Genomic DNA, 18,518 nt, shown 5'->3' on the forward strand with positions numbered 1-18,518 from the left:
CATACTGAACAGGTCATTGTACATGGAAGCCTAGAGCATAGAGAGAGGTCAAGGCCAGAGATATACATGTGTGAGTTATCAGTAACAGTGACTCATCAAGGTATAATTCTCAACTAGAGAATTTAGGTCAATAAAGCACCTGCATCATTAGATATAGAATGATGGCTATCATTTTAAGGGCATCCAGAAGGGTAAAATTGACTGATATGGGATCTATCCAAACCAGGGGCAGAGACACATCCATTCAGTGTCTCAGACAGACCTCACACTCTGATATGGTATGTACCAGGGTAAAATAAATAGAATCTATGACTTTATCTGCCTTTAATTTGTTTTAACTGCAAAAAAAGTAATGACATGAGGGGAAAGACCTTAGCTTAGTCATTTCTAGTATATACTAGGCTAGCACATACTCTGCCTGGAGCCCAGTAAATATATGAATAAAAGAATAAATCATTAAAAATAATTAATGGATTGAATAAAATCATTAAAAATAAACCTACATAGGTGAGAAGTCATGTGCAACATCAGGATGTTATTTTAAGGTCTACAATTTACAACTTTATATGGTATTTTATTTTCTAATTCTAATAAACATTCATTATTTGATGTAGTATATACCCCAAAATCCCTAGACCAAAATATCCCATGTAAAATAAAAAGTATTCTCTGAGAATATATGTTTCTGTCCATGACAGATGGAAAAAAACAGTAATTACAAACATTGGTAAGCATTAGTAAAACGTGCCCATGTTTGGGTATGCTTTTTAAAAGCAGAACAGTTATATAATCCCACTTCCTTGACAACAAAATCAATAAACATGAGAAAGGGATCACAGTAATTCTTAATGCACACCTTATTCCACGTTGAATTTACAGTTCTTAAGCTTTCTGAAATTTTTTGTCTTTCATGTAAGCTCAGACTTTTATCTGAAAGCACTTCCAACTCAGTTCTATTCAGCCATTTGAGTTTTTCAGCTTGGACGTCCATCTCCCGGGTTAAGTCCTAAAGGAGTCAGAAGAGAGTTGTCATAAGAAAGTTGTCATACCGAGGAAAGTTCAACTACTGTATCAGAAGTCTCTTTCGGTAATATTCTTAGAAATGTGGATTTCTCGGGGCGCCTGTGTGGCTCAGTCGGTTAAGCGTCCGGCTTCGGCTCAGGTCATGATCTCATGGTCTGTGAGTTCGAGCCCCGCGTCGGGCTCTGTGCTGACAGCTCAGAGCCTGGGGCCTGCTTCGGATTCTGTGTCCCCCTCTCTCTCTGCCCCTCCCCCGCTCATGCTCTGCCTCTCTCTGTCTCAGAAATAAACAAACATTAAAAAAAAAAGAAATGTGCATTTCTAATTTCTTTTATTTTCTTAGAAAATAAACTTATAAAAGCCTGAACTTATATTAACAAACTGTTTGGTTTTTTAAGTTTATTTTGAGAGGGTGGGGGAGGAGCAGAGAGAAGGAGAAAGAGAGAGAGAGAGAGAGAGAGAGAGAGAGAGAGAGAGAGAATCCTAAGCAGGCTCCACACTGTCAGCGCAGAGTCTGATGCAGGGTTTGAGCTCACAAACTGGGAGATCACAACCTGAGCCAAAACTAAGAGTTGGACACTTAACCAACTGAACCACCAGGAGCCTCTGAACTTATATTAACAGACTGTAACTGATATGGGAATGAACACACATTTTCAGGGTGCATTTGTATGCCCTTGTGCTTTGGCCCTCTTTACCCCCATCTCTTAACAGGGTCAAATTATATCATATTTACATTGGTAGTTTCACATTCTGTTCTTAGATAATGAAGACAATGTCTTTTCTAATCAAACGCAAAAAAAAAAAAAAAAAAAAAAAAAGAAAGAAACCACAGGAACACCTTATGCATTCATCTCTACCTTATCTCTACCTAACCTAATATACCATCGCACTCTTTGTGACAGCCCCCAAATTGTTGACAAAGTGAAATGTTCCAAGAAAACTATTGAAATTTTTAGGTAAAACAGGAACAATTTTGTTAGATATTTGTCTAACAAGAAGAAAACTTAGTAATTGTTTGCCACATATTTTTCATTATATTAAAAGTTCCTTTCCCAAAACGCCTCAATCATACTCCTTAAGCAAAATGTTTCATCCAATTAGGGGGCATCCTTTTAGGCATACTTAGATGCATGCACATGTGTGTTTCAACATGCACAATTTCTTTTAAATCTTCTTTTTAATGTTTATTTATTTTTAAGAGAGAGGGCAAGCGGGAGAAGGGCTGAGAGAGAGGGAGACACAGAATCTGAAGCAGCTCCAGGCTCCAAGCTGTCAGCACAGAGCTGACGCGGGGCTTGAACTCATGAACCACGAGATCATGACCTGAGCCGAAGTCGGACGTTCACCCGACTGAGCCACCCAGGCGCCCCTAACAATTTCTTTTTTTTTTTTTAATAAAAATATGAGCACATTAATCTTATTGTTCTGCAACAGTATTTTCATTCTTAACACAAAATATATAAAATGTATAGATATAAAAAAGTATGGATATTTGGATACATTTATATATATTCATCTTTACATATTTTTACATATTGCATACATATATAACTATAAAAAATTCTTGTTAGTTGTGGATCAACAAAGGACATTTGATTAATACAATCATGATGAGAAGCCTATATAGTAAGCTGTGATGAGTTGCTCCTAAGTCATTTAGAATTTTCTTAAAAAACTCAGTTTTAAAGATAGTTATCAGTAACTATCTTCTAAATCTAACAGCAAAGAACTATACTTTACAGTATTATTGTATTCCAAAATGTTGAAGTCTGTTTAAAATACCCTAAAAATCTTTGGTCTAATACTGAGACCACATGATCTGTCACTTTTCTATGAGTGAAACCTTACCTCTGCAAGAACAAAATTATAGCTGCTCTTAAAAAAAATTCCTCTAAAGTTCACCACATTTACCACAAAGAACAAAGTTTCTTCCCCTTTTCTTCTTCAGTCATGCAACCTCTTATTTTTAGCATAAATGTTCATGCACCAAAAAGCATTGGCAAATATAGAGACAAATAAACCACTTACTGTTAATTCTTGCAGGTTTTCTTCCAGCTCAGTAGTTGATCTCTTTTGCACAGCACTCTCAGTCTTTGATAACCAACAGATAATATCATCTAGTCTTTTTCTATATTCCATCACCTGCTTACTCACTCCTTTTAGCCTAAAAGAATACATTATTGAAAAACATTGACAAAAATTATCCAATTAGAACAGTATATATTTGCTTTGGATATCCTGACTAAATATACCACACACAAAAATGTTCCTAAAAATTAATATATATTTTTAAATGAGTGTCAATAGTGATATGTACATTGTCCAATACCAAAGATTCTTTGACAGTATGATAATAAACATTTTTCCTTCATTAAACTCAAAAACATTGAAACTAAACATTATCTTCTTTCATCATGAAAAAGTCTACAGAAATTTAATACAAAAGATTTTTTTAAAGCTAGAGACCACTGTACAACATAATGGAGGTTTAAAAAAAGAAAGAAAAGTGTCTTTACCCCAAAAATAAGAAAAAAAACACATAATTCTCTTTGAGTAGTCCATGGAGATAGAAAGTCATCATTATATGACATAGTATTCACATTAGGTGGCAACTATTACTCTATTCATAGGAAAGAAAGAATAAGAAGGCAAGACACTGAGAATGGAAAGTTTTTACAAGTATTAGGAAAGACAAGAAAAAATGGAAATTTGGTTAGCTTGTTAAAATAAGTATTATATTTGAATATAGCACCAAGTTATAAAAAGAGAGCTAGAAAAAACAAAGCAAAAGTTTTAAAGGATATAAGGAAACAAATAGTCATATGAATATAAAAAAGGAACTGCCTTAATTAGATCTTTTAAATGTTGTAAGAATAACATTTATAAGTATATAAACCATCTGTCAGAAGATGAGAATATGACTAGAACTCATGATGACAAGATTATGTATTTTTCAGAGAGGGTTTGGAAGCTATTTACAGCTTGGTGGTGGTATCATTATTTTTACAGTTGTGGCTATTAGCTGCCAGTTTAAAAGTTAAATGCAATTTTTTAAATGAATTGCATTTTGTTATCCCTAATAAAAATTTACATTTTTATGGCTATGACTTTTTCTTTTTAATCACAAAAAAACTAACATATGATACACTATATAAATCTAATCCAATGCTAAATAAGTACTTACATATTTAACAGAGTCGGTAATATTTGAAAGAGTCTTTTAATGTTTAAAATCTAATGATAATCACTACATAATCACAAGTTTTCATTTTTAAGTTTCCATCAGGAAAGAACACTGCTTCGAAATTACAATAAATAAATCAAACAATAGTATTAATTGTTAAAGACTGACAATACCAAGACAGGTAATTTACCCTCTTTATCAAAGAGTAATTAACTTAAATAACAGCTTTATAAACACTCAACTACTATTATAAACCTTGTATTAAAAGAAAAGACTTAGAAAGCAGCAGAATACACATTCTTTTCAAGTACACATGGAACATTCTCCAGAACAGATCACATACTGGGTCACAAATCAGCTCTCAACAGGTACAAAAAGACTGAGATCATACCATGCATATTTTCAGATCACAATGCTATGAAACTTGAATTCAACCACAAGAAAAATTTGGAAGTCCTCAAAGGCATGGAGGTTAAAGAACATCCCACTAAAGAATGAATGGGTTAACCAGAATATTAAAGAATAAAACAATACATGGAAGAAATGAAAATGAAAACATGACAGTCCAAAACCTTTAGGATGCAGGAAAGGCAGTCCTAAGAGGGAAATATATTGCAATTCAGGCCTATCTCAAGAAGCAAGAAAGGTTGCAAATACATGACCTAACCTTACACATAATGGAGCTAGAAAAGGAACAGCAAAGAAAGCCTAAAGCCAGCAGAAGAAGAGAAATAATAAAGATTAGAGCAAAACTAAATGATATAGAAACAACAACAACAAAAACAAAACAGGAGAACAGATCAACAAAACTAAGAACTGGTTCTGTGAAAGAATTAACAAAAATTGATCAACTCCTTGCCAGATTTCTCAAAAAGAAAAGAGAAAGGACCCAAAGAGATAAAATTACAAATGAAAGAGGAAAGATCACAACCAACACCACGGAAATACAAACAATTATCAAAGAATACTATGAAAGATTATATGCCAACAATCTGGGCAATCTGGAAGAAAAAGACAGATTCCTAGAAACCCACAAACAACCAAAACTGAAATAGGAAGAAATAAAAAATTTCAACAGACCCACAGCCAGCAAGAAATTGAATCAGTAATCAAAAACCTCCCAACAAACAGGAGTCCCGGGCCAGATGGCTTCCCAGAGAAATTCTGCCAGACATTTAAAGAAGAGTTAATACCTATTCCCAAACTGTTCCAAAAGATTAAAAAATGAAAGGAAAACTTCCAAGCTCATTCTATGAATCCAGCTTTACCATGATTCCAAAACCAGACAAAGACCCCACTAATAAGAAGAATTACAGGCTGATACCCCTGATGAAGATGGATGGAAAAATTCTCAACAAAACACTAGCAAAATGAATTCAACAACATTAAAAGATTATTATTCACCAGGATCAAGTGTGATTTATTCCTGGGCTGCAAGGGTAGGTCAATATTCCCAATCAATGAACATGATATATCACATTAATAAAAGAAATGATAAGAACCATAGATCCTGTCAATAGATGCAGAAAAAGCATTTGACAAAGTACAACATCCATTCTTGATAGAAAGCCTCAACAAAGTCCAGATACAGGGAACACACCTCAATATCATAAAGGCCATATTTGAAAGACCCATAGCTAATATCATCCTCAATGGCGAAAAACTGAGAGCCTTTCCCCTACCCTCAGGGACAAGACAAGGATGTCCTCTCTCACATTACTATTTAACATAGTACTGGAAGTCTCAGGCTCAGCGATTAGACCACAGCATCCAAATCAGCAAGGGGGAAGTCAAGCTTTCACTATTTGCAGACAACATGATATTCTATATAGGAAGCCCAAATGACTCCATCAAAAAATCGCTAGAATTCATACATGATGTATTCAGCAAAGTCACAGGATACAAAATGAACATGCAGAAATCTGTTGCATCCCTATACACCAATAACAAAGCAATAGAAAAAGAAATCAAGGAATTGATTCCATTTACAGTTGCACCAAAAACAGTAAGATATCTAGGAGTAAACCTAACCGAAGAGGTAGAAGATCTGTACTTGGAAACCATAAAACACGAAAGAAACCAAAGAGGACACAAAGAAATGGAAACACATTCCATGCTCGTGGATTGGAAGAAAAAAACAGTGTTAAAATGTCTATACCACCCAAAGCAATCTACACATTTAATGCAATTCCTATCAAAATACCACCAGCATTTTCTGCAGAACTACAACAAACAATCCCAAAATTTGTACGGAACCACAAAAGACCCTGAATAGCCAAAGCAATCCTGAAAAAGAAAAGAAAAGCTAGAAGCATCACGATTTCAGACTTCAAGTTACATCACAAAGCTGTAGTCATCAAGACAGTATGGCACCAGCACAAAAACAGACACGTAGATCAGTGGCACAGAACAGAAAACCCAGAAATGGACCCACAACTATACGGTCAGCTAATCTTCAACAAAGTAGAAAAGAATGAAGACAGTCTCTTCAACAAATGGTGTTGGGAAAACTGGAGGGCGAGATGCAGAAGAATGAAACTGGACCACCTTCTTATATGATATGCAAAAATAAATTCAAAATGGATGAAAGGTCTAAATGTAAGACAGGAAACTACAAAATCCTACAGGAGAAAATAGGCAGCAATCTCTTTGATCTCGGCCAGAGAAACTTCTTATCAGACATGTCACCAGAGGCAAGGGAAACAAAAGCAAAAATGAACATTGGGACTTCATCAAGATAAAAAGCTTCTGCACAGAGAAGGAAACAATGAACAAAATTAAAAGGCAGCCTACAGAGTGGGAGAAGATATTTGCTAGCGACATATCTGATAAAGGGTTAGTATTAAAAATCTACAAAAACTTATCAAACTAAACACCCAAAAAGCAAATAATCCAGTTAAGAAATGGGCAGAAGACATGAATAGACATTTTTCCAAAGAAAACATCCAGATGGCTAACAGACACATAAAAAGATGCTCAACATCACTCATCATCAGGGAAATACAAATCAAAACCACAATGAGATACCACACCACCCCTGGAAGAATGGCTAAAATTAACAATAAACAGGTGTTTGGCAAAGATGTGGAAAAAGGGGAGCCCTCCTGCACTGTTGGTGGAAATGCAAACTGGTGCACTCTGAAGAACAGTATGGAGGTTCCTCAAAAAACTAAAAACAGATCTACCAATACAATTCAGCATTTGCATATTAGGTATTTACCCAAAGGATACAAAAATACAAATTCAAAGGGTACATGCACCCTGATGTTTATAGCAGCATTATCAACAATAGCAAAGCTGTGGAAAGAGCCCAGATGTCCACCAACTGATGAATGGATAAAGATGATGTTGTGTGTGTGTATACATGCATGTACACGTACATGAAACACATTCATGTATATACATACACATACATACACACACACACACACACTGAAATATTATTCAGCCATCAAAAAGAATGAAATCTTGCCATTTGCAACAACACAGATGGAGCTAGAATGTATTACACTAAGCAAAATAAGTCAATTAGAAAAAGACAAATATGATATGATTTCACTTGTAGAATTTAAGAAAAAAGATAGATGAAAATATGAGGGGGCGGGGAGAGGAGCAGAAAAAAACAAACTGCAAGAGACTTAACAATGGAGAACAAACTGAGGGTTAACAGAGGGAGGTGGGTAGGAGATGGTCTAGATGGGTGATGGGATTAAAGAGGGCACTTGTCAAGATGAGCACTGGGTGTTGTATATAAGTGATGAATCACCGAATTCTACTCCTGAAACCAATGTTGCACTATATGCTGGCTAGCTAAAACTAAAAAAAAAAAAGAGAGAGAGAGAGAGAGAGAGAGCTGGAATTTATATTTCCAATGTTTCATAATCATGACTAACTCAGTATTTTGAAAATATATCTATGAAGGATATATTTTCTATGAAGGAAACTAACATCAAGCAATTTCAATAACATATTTGAGTCACAAAATTTTCATCCTCAAACTAGCTAAATATAATCTACCCTTTAAATGTTATCACTAAGAGTAAAAACAAGTTATAGATTTATGTTTAAACAGATAACAACTGCTCATTAAGGAATAACAGCATAAGTTGACAAACTGTACAAATACGTAACTACAAGCACTCAATACAAAAACAAATTAAACTGTGTGCTATTCCTCAATGACTCTGATACCAGTACACACACAAGCTCCTAAAATTGCAAGGTGGCCCCAATTTAAGATAAGTTACAACCTGGAATGAAGTCAAACATGAATTTATGAAAATAAATATTGCTTTAGTTAAAATATAAGATGTTGCAGAAGAGATTCATTATTCTTATCTCTTCCCCAAAATGAGTAAAATATGTATTAGCTTCACCTTGTTAGTTCCAGGAGGAACAATTACCACATTCCACAGAGATCCATTTGAAAATCTTTAGCAGAATTTCTGCTAGCATTGTTAATACCATGCCAGCAAAGACATCTTTTGCCTTAAGAAGGCCTGGGAGCTAGATGATTTGCAAGCTAGAAGGACTCTCCATGAAAACTCATTAGCACGGCACACAAAACCCTATGGGACCTCAGCTTCCAATCCCAACCCCGGTCCCCTGAATCCTCCTTGTCCTGTAACTTTGCAAATCTCTCACCTGGTCATGCTATTTCATGCTGTTCCCCCTTTGCCTGTTCAACTTCTTTTCCCTAGAAGCCTCTCCCTCGGATAAATTTATGGGGAGTTGTTACAAATGCTTCAACCCTCAGTTCAAGATATTTCTCCTCTGATACCTAAATTCCATGTCCCAAAAAGACCCCACTGAAAAAGAGAACTACAGGCCAAAAGAGAACTGATGAACTTAGACACAAAAATTCTCAACAAAATACTAGCAAATCAAATCCAACAGTACATTAAAAGAACCATCCGCCATGATCAAGTGGGATTTATTCCTGGGCTGCAAGGGTGCTCCAATATTCACAAATCAATCAACATGATACATCACATTAATAAAAGAAAGGATAAGAACTATGTGATCCTATCAATAGATACAGAAAAAGCATTTGACCAAGTTCAACATCCATTCTTGATAAAAAGCCTCAACAAGATAGGGATAAAGGAAACATATCTCAAAATCATAAAGCCATATACAAAAAACCCACAGCTAATATCATCCTCAATGGGGAAAAACTGAGAGCCTTTCCCCTACCCTCAGGGACAAGACAAGGATGTCCACTCTCACCATTACTATTAACATAGTACCGGAAGTCTTAGCCTCCGCAATCATACAACAAAAGGAAATACAAGGCATCCAAATCAGCAAGGGGGAAGTCAAACTTTCACTATTTGCAGACAATATGATACTCTATATGGAAAACCCAAAAGACTCCACCAAAAAATTGCTAGAACTGACACACGAATTCAGTAAAGTCACAGGATATAAAATCAACATACAGAAATCTGTTGCATTCCTATACACCAATAGTGAAGCAACAGAAAGGGAAATCAAGGATTCAACACCATTTATGGTTGCACCACAAACAAGATACCTAGGAGTAAACCTAACTAAAGAGATAGAAGATCTGTACTTGGAAAACTATAAAACACTTATGAAAGAAACTGAAGAGAACACAAAGAAGTGGAAACACATTCCATTCTCATGGATTAGAAGAGCAAACATTGTTAAAATATCTATACCACCCAAAGCAATCTACACATTTAATGCAATTCCTATCAAAATACCACCAGCATTTTCTGCAGAACTACAACAAACAATCCCAAAATTTGTATGGAACCACAAAAGACCCCGAAAAGCCAGAGCAATCCTGAAAAAGAAAAGAAAAGCTAGAGGCATCACGATTTCAGACTTCAAGTGATATCACAAAGCTGTAGTCATCAAGACAGTATGGCACCAGCACAAAAACAGACATGTAGATCAGTGGCACAGAACAGAAAACCCAGAAATGGACCCACAACAACACAGTCAACTAATCTTCAACAAAGCAGAAAAGACTATCCAATGTAATAAAGACAGTCTCTTCAACAAATGGTGTTGGGAAAACTGGAGGCCAAGATGCAGAAGAATGAAACTAGACCACTTTCTTACACAATACACAAAAGTAAATTCAAAATGGATGAAAGATCTATATGTGAGACAGGAAACCACCAAAACACAAGAGGAGAATGCAGGAAGCAACCTCTTTGACCCCAGTCAGAAAAATCTTACTAGACACGTCTCCTGAGGCAAGGGAAACAAAAGCAAAAATGAACATTGGGACTTCATCAAGATAAAAAGCTTCTGCACAGTGAAGGAAACAATCAACAAAACTAAAAGGCAGCCTACAGAATGGCAGAAGATATTTGCTAATGGCATATCTGATAAAGGGTTAGTATTCAAAATCTATAGAAAATTTATCAAACTAAACAAACAACCCAGTTAAGAAACAGGTATTAGATATAATAGACACTTTTCCAAAGAAGACATCCAGATAGCTAATAGACACATGAAAAGATGCTCAACATCACTCATTACCAGGGAAATACAAATAAAACCATGATGAGATATCAAAATGGCTTAACAACACAATAAACAACAGGTGTTGGCAAGGAGTTGGGGGGCGGGGCACGGGGAAGGGAGCCCCCTTGCACTCTTAGTGGGAATGCAAACTGGTATAGCCACTCTGGAGAACAGTATGGAGGTTCCTCAAGAAACTAAAAATAGAACTACGCTACAATCCAGCATTTGCACTATTAGTTATTTACCCAAAAGGATACAAAAAAGACAGATTCAAAGGGGTACAATGCACCCCAGTGTTTATAGCTACATTATCAACAGTAGCGAAGCTGTGGAAAGAGCCCAGATGTCCATCAACTGATGAATGCATAAAGAAGATGTGGTATATAGATATGTACACACACACACACACACACACACACACATACACACACACAGTGGAATATTACTTAGCCATCAAAAAGAATGAAATCTTTCCATTTGCAAGGACATGGATAGAGCTAGAGAGTATTATGCTAAGCAGAATAAGTCAGAGAAAGACAAATACCATACGATTTCACTTGTATGTGGAATTTAAGAAATAAAACAGATGAACATAGGGGAAAAAAGAAAAAAGAGAAAGACAACCTAAGAAACAGAGTCTTAACTATAGGGAGCAAACTGAGGGTCGTGGAGAGGGTTTGGGGGGGCTAAGTGGGTGATGGGCATTAAGGAGTGCATTTGCTGTGATGAGCACTGGGTGTTGCATGTAAGTGATGAATCACTAGATTCTACACCTGAAACTGATATTACACAGTATACTAATTGACCGTAATTTAAATAAAAACATGAAAAAAAATTCCATGCCCCATCACTGCTGCCTCTGTGACAACACAGTATCTCCTTAACAACATGCTTTTCAATCATACCATATCATTTGTCCTTTTGAATATTTTCTTCATCCTAATCTCTGAGTTCCTTAGAGGTTCAAAAGATATTGATCAAACCAATCAATCAATTACTGCCAAAACTCAGCAATAACATGCTTAGAGAATAAGTTTTCATTTCACTTACTATTGTAAAAACTAGATATTTTGAGTGTTTACTATGAACAGTTTGCCATATCCTTTTCACAAACACTGTCTCATTTAATCCTCATAACACTCCTCTGAGAAGTTATCACAGCTCTTATTTACAGAGGAGGAAACTTGGCCAGAGAGCTGTGGTCTTCCGGGATTTGTTCACACACAGTATGTGAAAGCCTAAGTTCATGCTATCACCAACTTTCTGTGAGACCTAGACAAATTACTTAACCTCTCCCCTCTCAGCCTCAGTTTCAAAAGCTATACAATGAGCCTAAGCGTCCCCGCAGAAGAGAGTTGAGAAGATAAAATGAAACAATGTATGCCAGGTGCCAAATGTGGTCTCTACCACATGGCAATCTCTCAACCCAAAGGCAAAACCATTATTTGCCTCTGACCGAAACACACAAAACAATAGATGATGATATTTTATAAAAAGAAGCCATAGGCCAAATAGTCATAGCTCCATATTTTATGTTCTATTTTACACTATAAAACTGGACTTGATAAAATATTAGATTGGTCCATAACAAAACAATAGCTTATCACTAATATATCACCTACAAAATTAAAATTAGAAAAAAAAATTGGGGGCTTTTCAATCCAAAACTACCATCAACCTAAAAAGAAGATCATCAATGGGGTGAAATGTATTAAGCAAAGTAGAAATCATCCATTAAATCTTCAGCGTCTCAAAAATAACTTCAAATAATTTTAAAGCAATATATAAAATAATTTGTAATGTTGAGTATTATATTCACTGGTAATCAAGCATTTTTGCAATCCGAAGACACACTAATAAAATCTGGGGCATTGTAACATAATCTGACACAAATCAGACAGTAATTCATTGTATTTATTATATTATGCAAATGAGGAACTATATTATTTACAAAGCACCAGCATATGTGGATGTAACACACCCTTAGACATTAAGAACAACCAAGTAAGAGGGATTTCAGAGAAGACCCCGAGGCCCCATCAGGAAGTGGGTGAGTGAAATGTCTGACCCTGAACCCAGATCTTCAGTCTGCAAGTCCAAGGTATTCCTGACCTAGTTCAAGTTCCTTCCACACAGTTGCCATATCATAATAAAATGTCAGAAATGAGAGGAATAAAGATATTTTTCATACATATCACATCTGAGTAGAAATGTGAGACTTTACAGGTACCCTAAAAATACAGTAAGAGACAACATTCTAAAAATATAGAACATCACTGGGGCGCCTGGGTGGCTCAGTTGGCTGACCATCTGCCTCTTGATTTCAGCTCAGGTCATAATCCCAGCATTGTGGGATCAAACCTGCATCGGGTTCCTCAACACTGAGCATGGAGCCTGCTTAGGATTCTCTCTCTTTCTCTCCCCCTGTCTCTCTCTGTCACTCATGCTCTCTCTCTCTCTCTCTTAAATAAAAATATATATAGAACATCACAGCGGAGGTCTTAAATGTCACTACAACTCGTATCGTGATATCAGATAATAGAGGAATTTTGAACTCATCTAACTGTATCTTAAAAGGCTCTGCCAAAATATCTTTACCCCTGTGCCCTTGAGTTATCACCGCTACATCACCTTGGCCGCCGGTCCTTCACTTCTGCAAAGATCACACTCCAGCGCTGGTTTAAACCTGCCAGCTTGTCTTTCAAGAAGCTTCCATCTGTGGGGGAGAGTTTCTGTACAATCCCATCCCCAGTTCTGTTTAGGGCTGCAAAACTGGGCTGGTGGCTGCTGATTCCCTCTTCGAGTTCCTGTAACAGAGTATAACTCAAGATTAACTCCACAACTGAACTATGCAGTGAATCCACAAAGGTACTATGGCATCAGTTTAAGTGTTAAGAAAAACAAAGTCCTGGAAGAATATTTTATGTTCATGAAAAAGGCGTTTTAAAACACTTTACTTACATCTCAATGAACACGCGAAATGAAATCGATTTTGAAATCTAACCCATTCTCATGAGTGCCATCAAGCAAAATATACTGAAAGAGGATAGCCTAATAACATAAAATAAGCAACAGCTGTTTACACTGAAAGCACAAGCATCAGAAATCTGTTGCATTTCTATACACCAATAATGAATTATGTTTGAGTAAAGTAGATGGTTTGTCTTCCTTCAAATATATGCTTGAAAGCATTTCTAAATACAATATGTGTGTGTGTGTGTGTGTGTGTATACCTCCACATACCCTTATGTCCTACCATACGCAAGTAAATGTCAATGTGTATTTCATTGAGACACTGCTTCACGAGTCGGTAAATTTTTAAGCAATTAAAAAAGGATATTTTAAAGTCAAATGTGAGCACTTATCTATAACCCATAAAATAAGAAAAATGCATTAACATGTTTATGAAAGAAAAAGCATTTTCTAACTTCTCATGAGCCTTCTACATAAAGTATATTTTAAAGATTTAATAAAAGAATATATTTTAACAATGGTAAACTGAAATTCTGCTTGCTTTTGACTATTATTTTTAAAGACCCGTGATCAACAGAACTGATTTAACTATTGTGTTATATTTCCCAAGACTGCATTCGACTCACATGAGCAGCAGCCCTGACACAGCTCAAGAATAATTTACTTGTACGAAAATTATCAATGATACAAAGAAAAATAAGATGTCTAGTGTTTAAGCACAGATAACAGAGGTGAGGTATGCAGATATCTTTCTGTCCTTGATAAAGCCTTACGTACAAAATTAACAAATGTTTTGAATATAAAATTTTAAAAATAAAATTGTGTTTTACATAACCACTAAAGAGCATCTTTTATTTAAATTTTTAAAGTCCTAATTAAAGACTGTAAATACCAATTTTTCATAGACCTTTGAAAATGGAAAGTAGAACTGGGACAAAAATTACAGGTTGACTATGTACTCCTGAAAAGTTAACATGATTTGCCCTTACTTTCCAAATCAGTCTTAAATGTCCCATACTGAAAAAAATATGCCACCTTCTGAGCAGACCCGTAACCTCGGATGGAAAGCACTCACCTGCTGGTGCATCCTGGCTTTCTCCAAGTCCAGGCCACCATCGGGAGCAAAGGTTTCAGCCAGTAACTCTTCAGCCTCTGTTAGCCACTGTGTGAGGTCATTAAGGTCACAGTGGAACTGTCTCCATTCTTCCATAGACCTATCAAAATAACTAGAGGACAAGAAACAAAATAGCTTTTCAAACTTTCCAGGACTGTCTAGAAATAATTTTTCTTTTTTTTTTTTAATTTTTTTTTATTTAATGTTTTTATTTATTTTTGTGACAGAGAGAGACAGAGCATGAGCAGGGAAGGGGCAGAGAGAGAGGGAGACAAAGAATCAGAAGCAGGCTCCAGGCTCTGAGCTGTCAGCACAGAGCCCGATGCGGGGCTCGAACCCACAGACTGTAGCCATGCTAACCTACCCAACTTTAAACACTTAACATGTTAAATACCATGAAGTGTAAAATATGATGAATCACTCTATTCTCTTAGGAAAAAAATATGTTTTACTCCCAGAACACTCAGTTCCTAGCTAGAACAAAACCCAAAAGGCCAAAACACTTCAAAATTTCCTTGCACTCCATTATCACTGTGTTATAGACTGCTTGTGTCCCCCCAAATTCATATGCTGAAGTTCTAGTTCCACAACGTGACTATATTTGGAGAAAGAGGGCCCCTAAGGAGGTAATTAAGGTTAAATGAGGTCATAAGAGTGGAGCTCTAATCCCGTTAAGATTGGTGTCCTAATAGGAAGAGAAATAAGCACCAGAGATTGATCTTTCTCTCCTCTCTCTCTCTCTCCCTCACTCTTTCTCTCTCTCATTTTGCAACAACACAAAGGAAAGGCCTTGGAAGGACACAGTGAGAAGCTGACCATCCGCAAGCCAGGAAGAGAGGCCTCATTAAACGCTAACCCTGCTGGCACCTTGACCTTATACTTTCTGTCTCCAGAACTGAGAGAAATGTGTTTGTTGTTTAAGGCACCCCGTCTATGGTATCTTATGATGGCAGCCCTAGCCAACTAATACACTCTGGGCAATGACTACTCTGGAGCGTCCCCTTCATTTGAACAGAATGGAAGTGTCTACAAAGCCCAGGTTAGTCAATGAGACACAGGGCTATTGAAATTCCTATTTAAACCTAACTTCTGGGGCACCTGGGTGGCTCGGTTGAGCGTCCAACTCCTGATTTTGGCTCAGGTCACGATCTCAGGATCAAGTCCCCAGTTGGGCTCTGCACTGAGCATGGAATCTGCTTGAGATTCTCTGTCTCTCTCTCTCTGTCTCTCTCTCTCTCTCTCTCTCTCTCTTTCTCACCCCCCTGCCTCTCCCCCTCTGCTCACCCTCAAATAGCTTCTTTAAAAGCAAGATAAAGTCACACTCCACTGCTTGTCATATTTGGAACACATAAAATAAGTACAAAAAGGAAAGCTTTGTTGGATTAGGATCCTAAATTTCCTTGTGCCTTTTTTTTTTAGAGTAGTAGTGCTAGGAGAGATTTAGATGATATCCCTAAGATTTTAACAATATTAATAAAATTTTTACTTCGTGTAATAAAAAACCAATATTATTTTCAAAAAATAATAAAATGGTCCCTGGCATCACTAACTCCTAAATAAAGTTTATATTTTCTTTTTCCACGAAAATCATTTTGAAAACTCAGTTAATATCTGTTGAGTGCCCACAGGGAAGGAACATTCTATTAGGCACTACAAAAATAAGAACACTTCAAACAAACACTGTGAGAAGATACAGAGACAATCTTCACTACTTTTCACAAAACTATACAAAAACTAAATAACCAACATAGAATTCCAACCTTTCAGATGCTGCAATAACGAACAGAAAACATTGCTAAAAAGTCTTCCTCAAAGATCTGAACACCTGAAGTATATAAACATTACATTTGGTAAAGATCATTATCACTGCAAAAAGAACATAAATTGAAAATAAATCTAAGCAACATAGCTATGGATTAAATAAGAAAAAGTCAAAAGAAAGGGAGATGCATGCTCGGGAAGGTCTTGCAAAGCCATCACCTCTGCTCTAACCCAGCCAGCTCAGATGGAAGACAGCACAGTATTGTGAAAGGCTGTGAACTTCCAGAGAATCAGACTCGAAGTTACAGCCTTAATGCATGCTTGGTTTAGATCTGAACTATAAACATATGAGTTTGCTAATCTCTAATATTTCAATGGCCTTGCCAACTTCCCCCAAAAGTCATCTCACCACCAATGTACCCTGTCTCTGCTAATGGTACCACCACCTACCTTAGGTCCTCAAGCCAAAGACTTGAGGCTCATTTTTTACTCCTCCCTCCTCCTACTCCAACATCCCACCAATCGCCACATTTTACTGACTCAACTATTTAATTCTCAAATTTTCCTTTAGTTTCCACTTCCATAGCTACTATCCTAATCAAGTTATCATCCTGTGACCAGCATAGATAGGTCTTCTAGCGCTCAGTCTTGTCCTCTACCAATGCATTCTGCAATCAGCAAACTGTCATTCCCTTGTTAAAATACTGCAATGGCTCCCTATTGTTCTCACAGTAAAATACAAACTACAGCTGACCCTTGAACAACATGGCTGAACTACACAGGTCCACATACACATGGACTTTTCCTATAAATACTGAAATGTGTTTTCTCTTCCCTATAATTTTAATAACATTTTCTTTTTCCTAGCTTACTTTATTATACAAATACAGTATATAATACATTAAACATACAAAATACATGCTAATAGACCATGTTATCGGTAAGGCTTTTGTCAACAGTAAGCATGTTATCATTAAGGCTCTGCCCAACAGTAAGGATCAGTAGTTAAGTTTTGGGGGAGTCAAAAGTTATATACAGATTTTCAGCTACATGAAGTGGGGGGATCAGTGCTCCTACCTCCATATTGCTCAAGGGTCAACTGTACTTAACATGATACCCAAGGTCCTTCTAATATAGTCCCTTTTGGACTTTTTGGTTTCATCTCTCTGAGTTCTAACTCTGCTGGACTATTTCCATATCCTTAACAGCACAGCACTCTCTCTTTTTATCTATGACAGTTGCAATGTTGTGTTCCCTCTATTCCTTCACCTAGGTAACCTCACAATCTCCAAGAAGACTTCCCAGATCCTTCAGGGTGCCGAGCAAGGCCTCTTGTATTGTCCCCATCACAGCACTATGCACTACTTAACAAGTGTTTGTCTATAGTTTTCTACTATATACATTTGGACCCCAGGAAAGAGACTATATATATTTAGTACATCTGCCTTATAATCTTTTATAACTACTTACACATAGCTGCATGTGCCTTGAATTAGTCAACACTCAATAAATATTGGTCAAACAGATGGTGCATGGATAGATGGATAGACAAGCACATAGAGGTAGGTGGCTGGGTGAAGTCATAAAATTGAATTTCAAAAACTTTTTAGACAATAGAAAAAGAATGATAAAATTAAGAAGGAAAACTGTTCCTTGTAGAAGATGGAATTCTGAGTAAGAATTAGAAACTAGGAAGGAAAAGAAAACAAAGTAAATTTTAATCTAGTTTGTGTGAAATGAATGAAGGAACCTTTTTTGAGCAACATAGACAGGGTATAAAAAATTAGGCCATCTGGATAACACTGTTAAAAACCTTCTAAATTCAAGACGAAAGGTCTGAACTTTGTCCTTATACCAGTGAAAGCCACCAAAGGAAATACAGAGGATGAGTACCTGAGAAGACATTCTTGAGAGAGAAGATAACTTAAGGACCCAAAGATCCAAGATGAGAAGGAAGAA

The 18,518-nt window shown here is 36.5% G+C and overlaps 1 protein-coding gene across 10 annotated transcripts in view; it reads right to left on the bottom strand.

Moving 5' to 3' along the window:
• The window catches only part of UTRN (utrophin), a 511,459-nt gene that overhangs the window by 266,811 nt on the left and 226,130 nt on the right, over positions 1-18,518 (bottom strand). For all 10 annotated transcript variants that reach the window (XM_053222143.1, XM_053222139.1, XM_053222141.1 and 7 more), the window contains 4 exons: positions 14,760-14,910; positions 13,343-13,518; positions 3,052-3,187; positions 857-1,006 (listed from right to left, as the gene is read on the bottom strand). In XM_053222143.1, coding sequence (XP_053078118.1) covers positions 857-1,006; positions 3,052-3,187; positions 13,343-13,518; positions 14,760-14,910 — 613 coding nt within the window. The remainder of the gene's footprint in view (positions 1-856; positions 1,007-3,051; positions 3,188-13,342; positions 13,519-14,759; positions 14,911-18,518) is intronic.

The sequence above is a fragment of the Acinonyx jubatus genome, chromosome B2 (genome assembly GCF_027475565.1).
Source record: "Acinonyx jubatus isolate Ajub_Pintada_27869175 chromosome B2, VMU_Ajub_asm_v1.0, whole genome shotgun sequence".
NCBI classification, from domain to species: Eukaryota; Metazoa; Chordata; class Mammalia; order Carnivora; family Felidae; genus Acinonyx; species Acinonyx jubatus.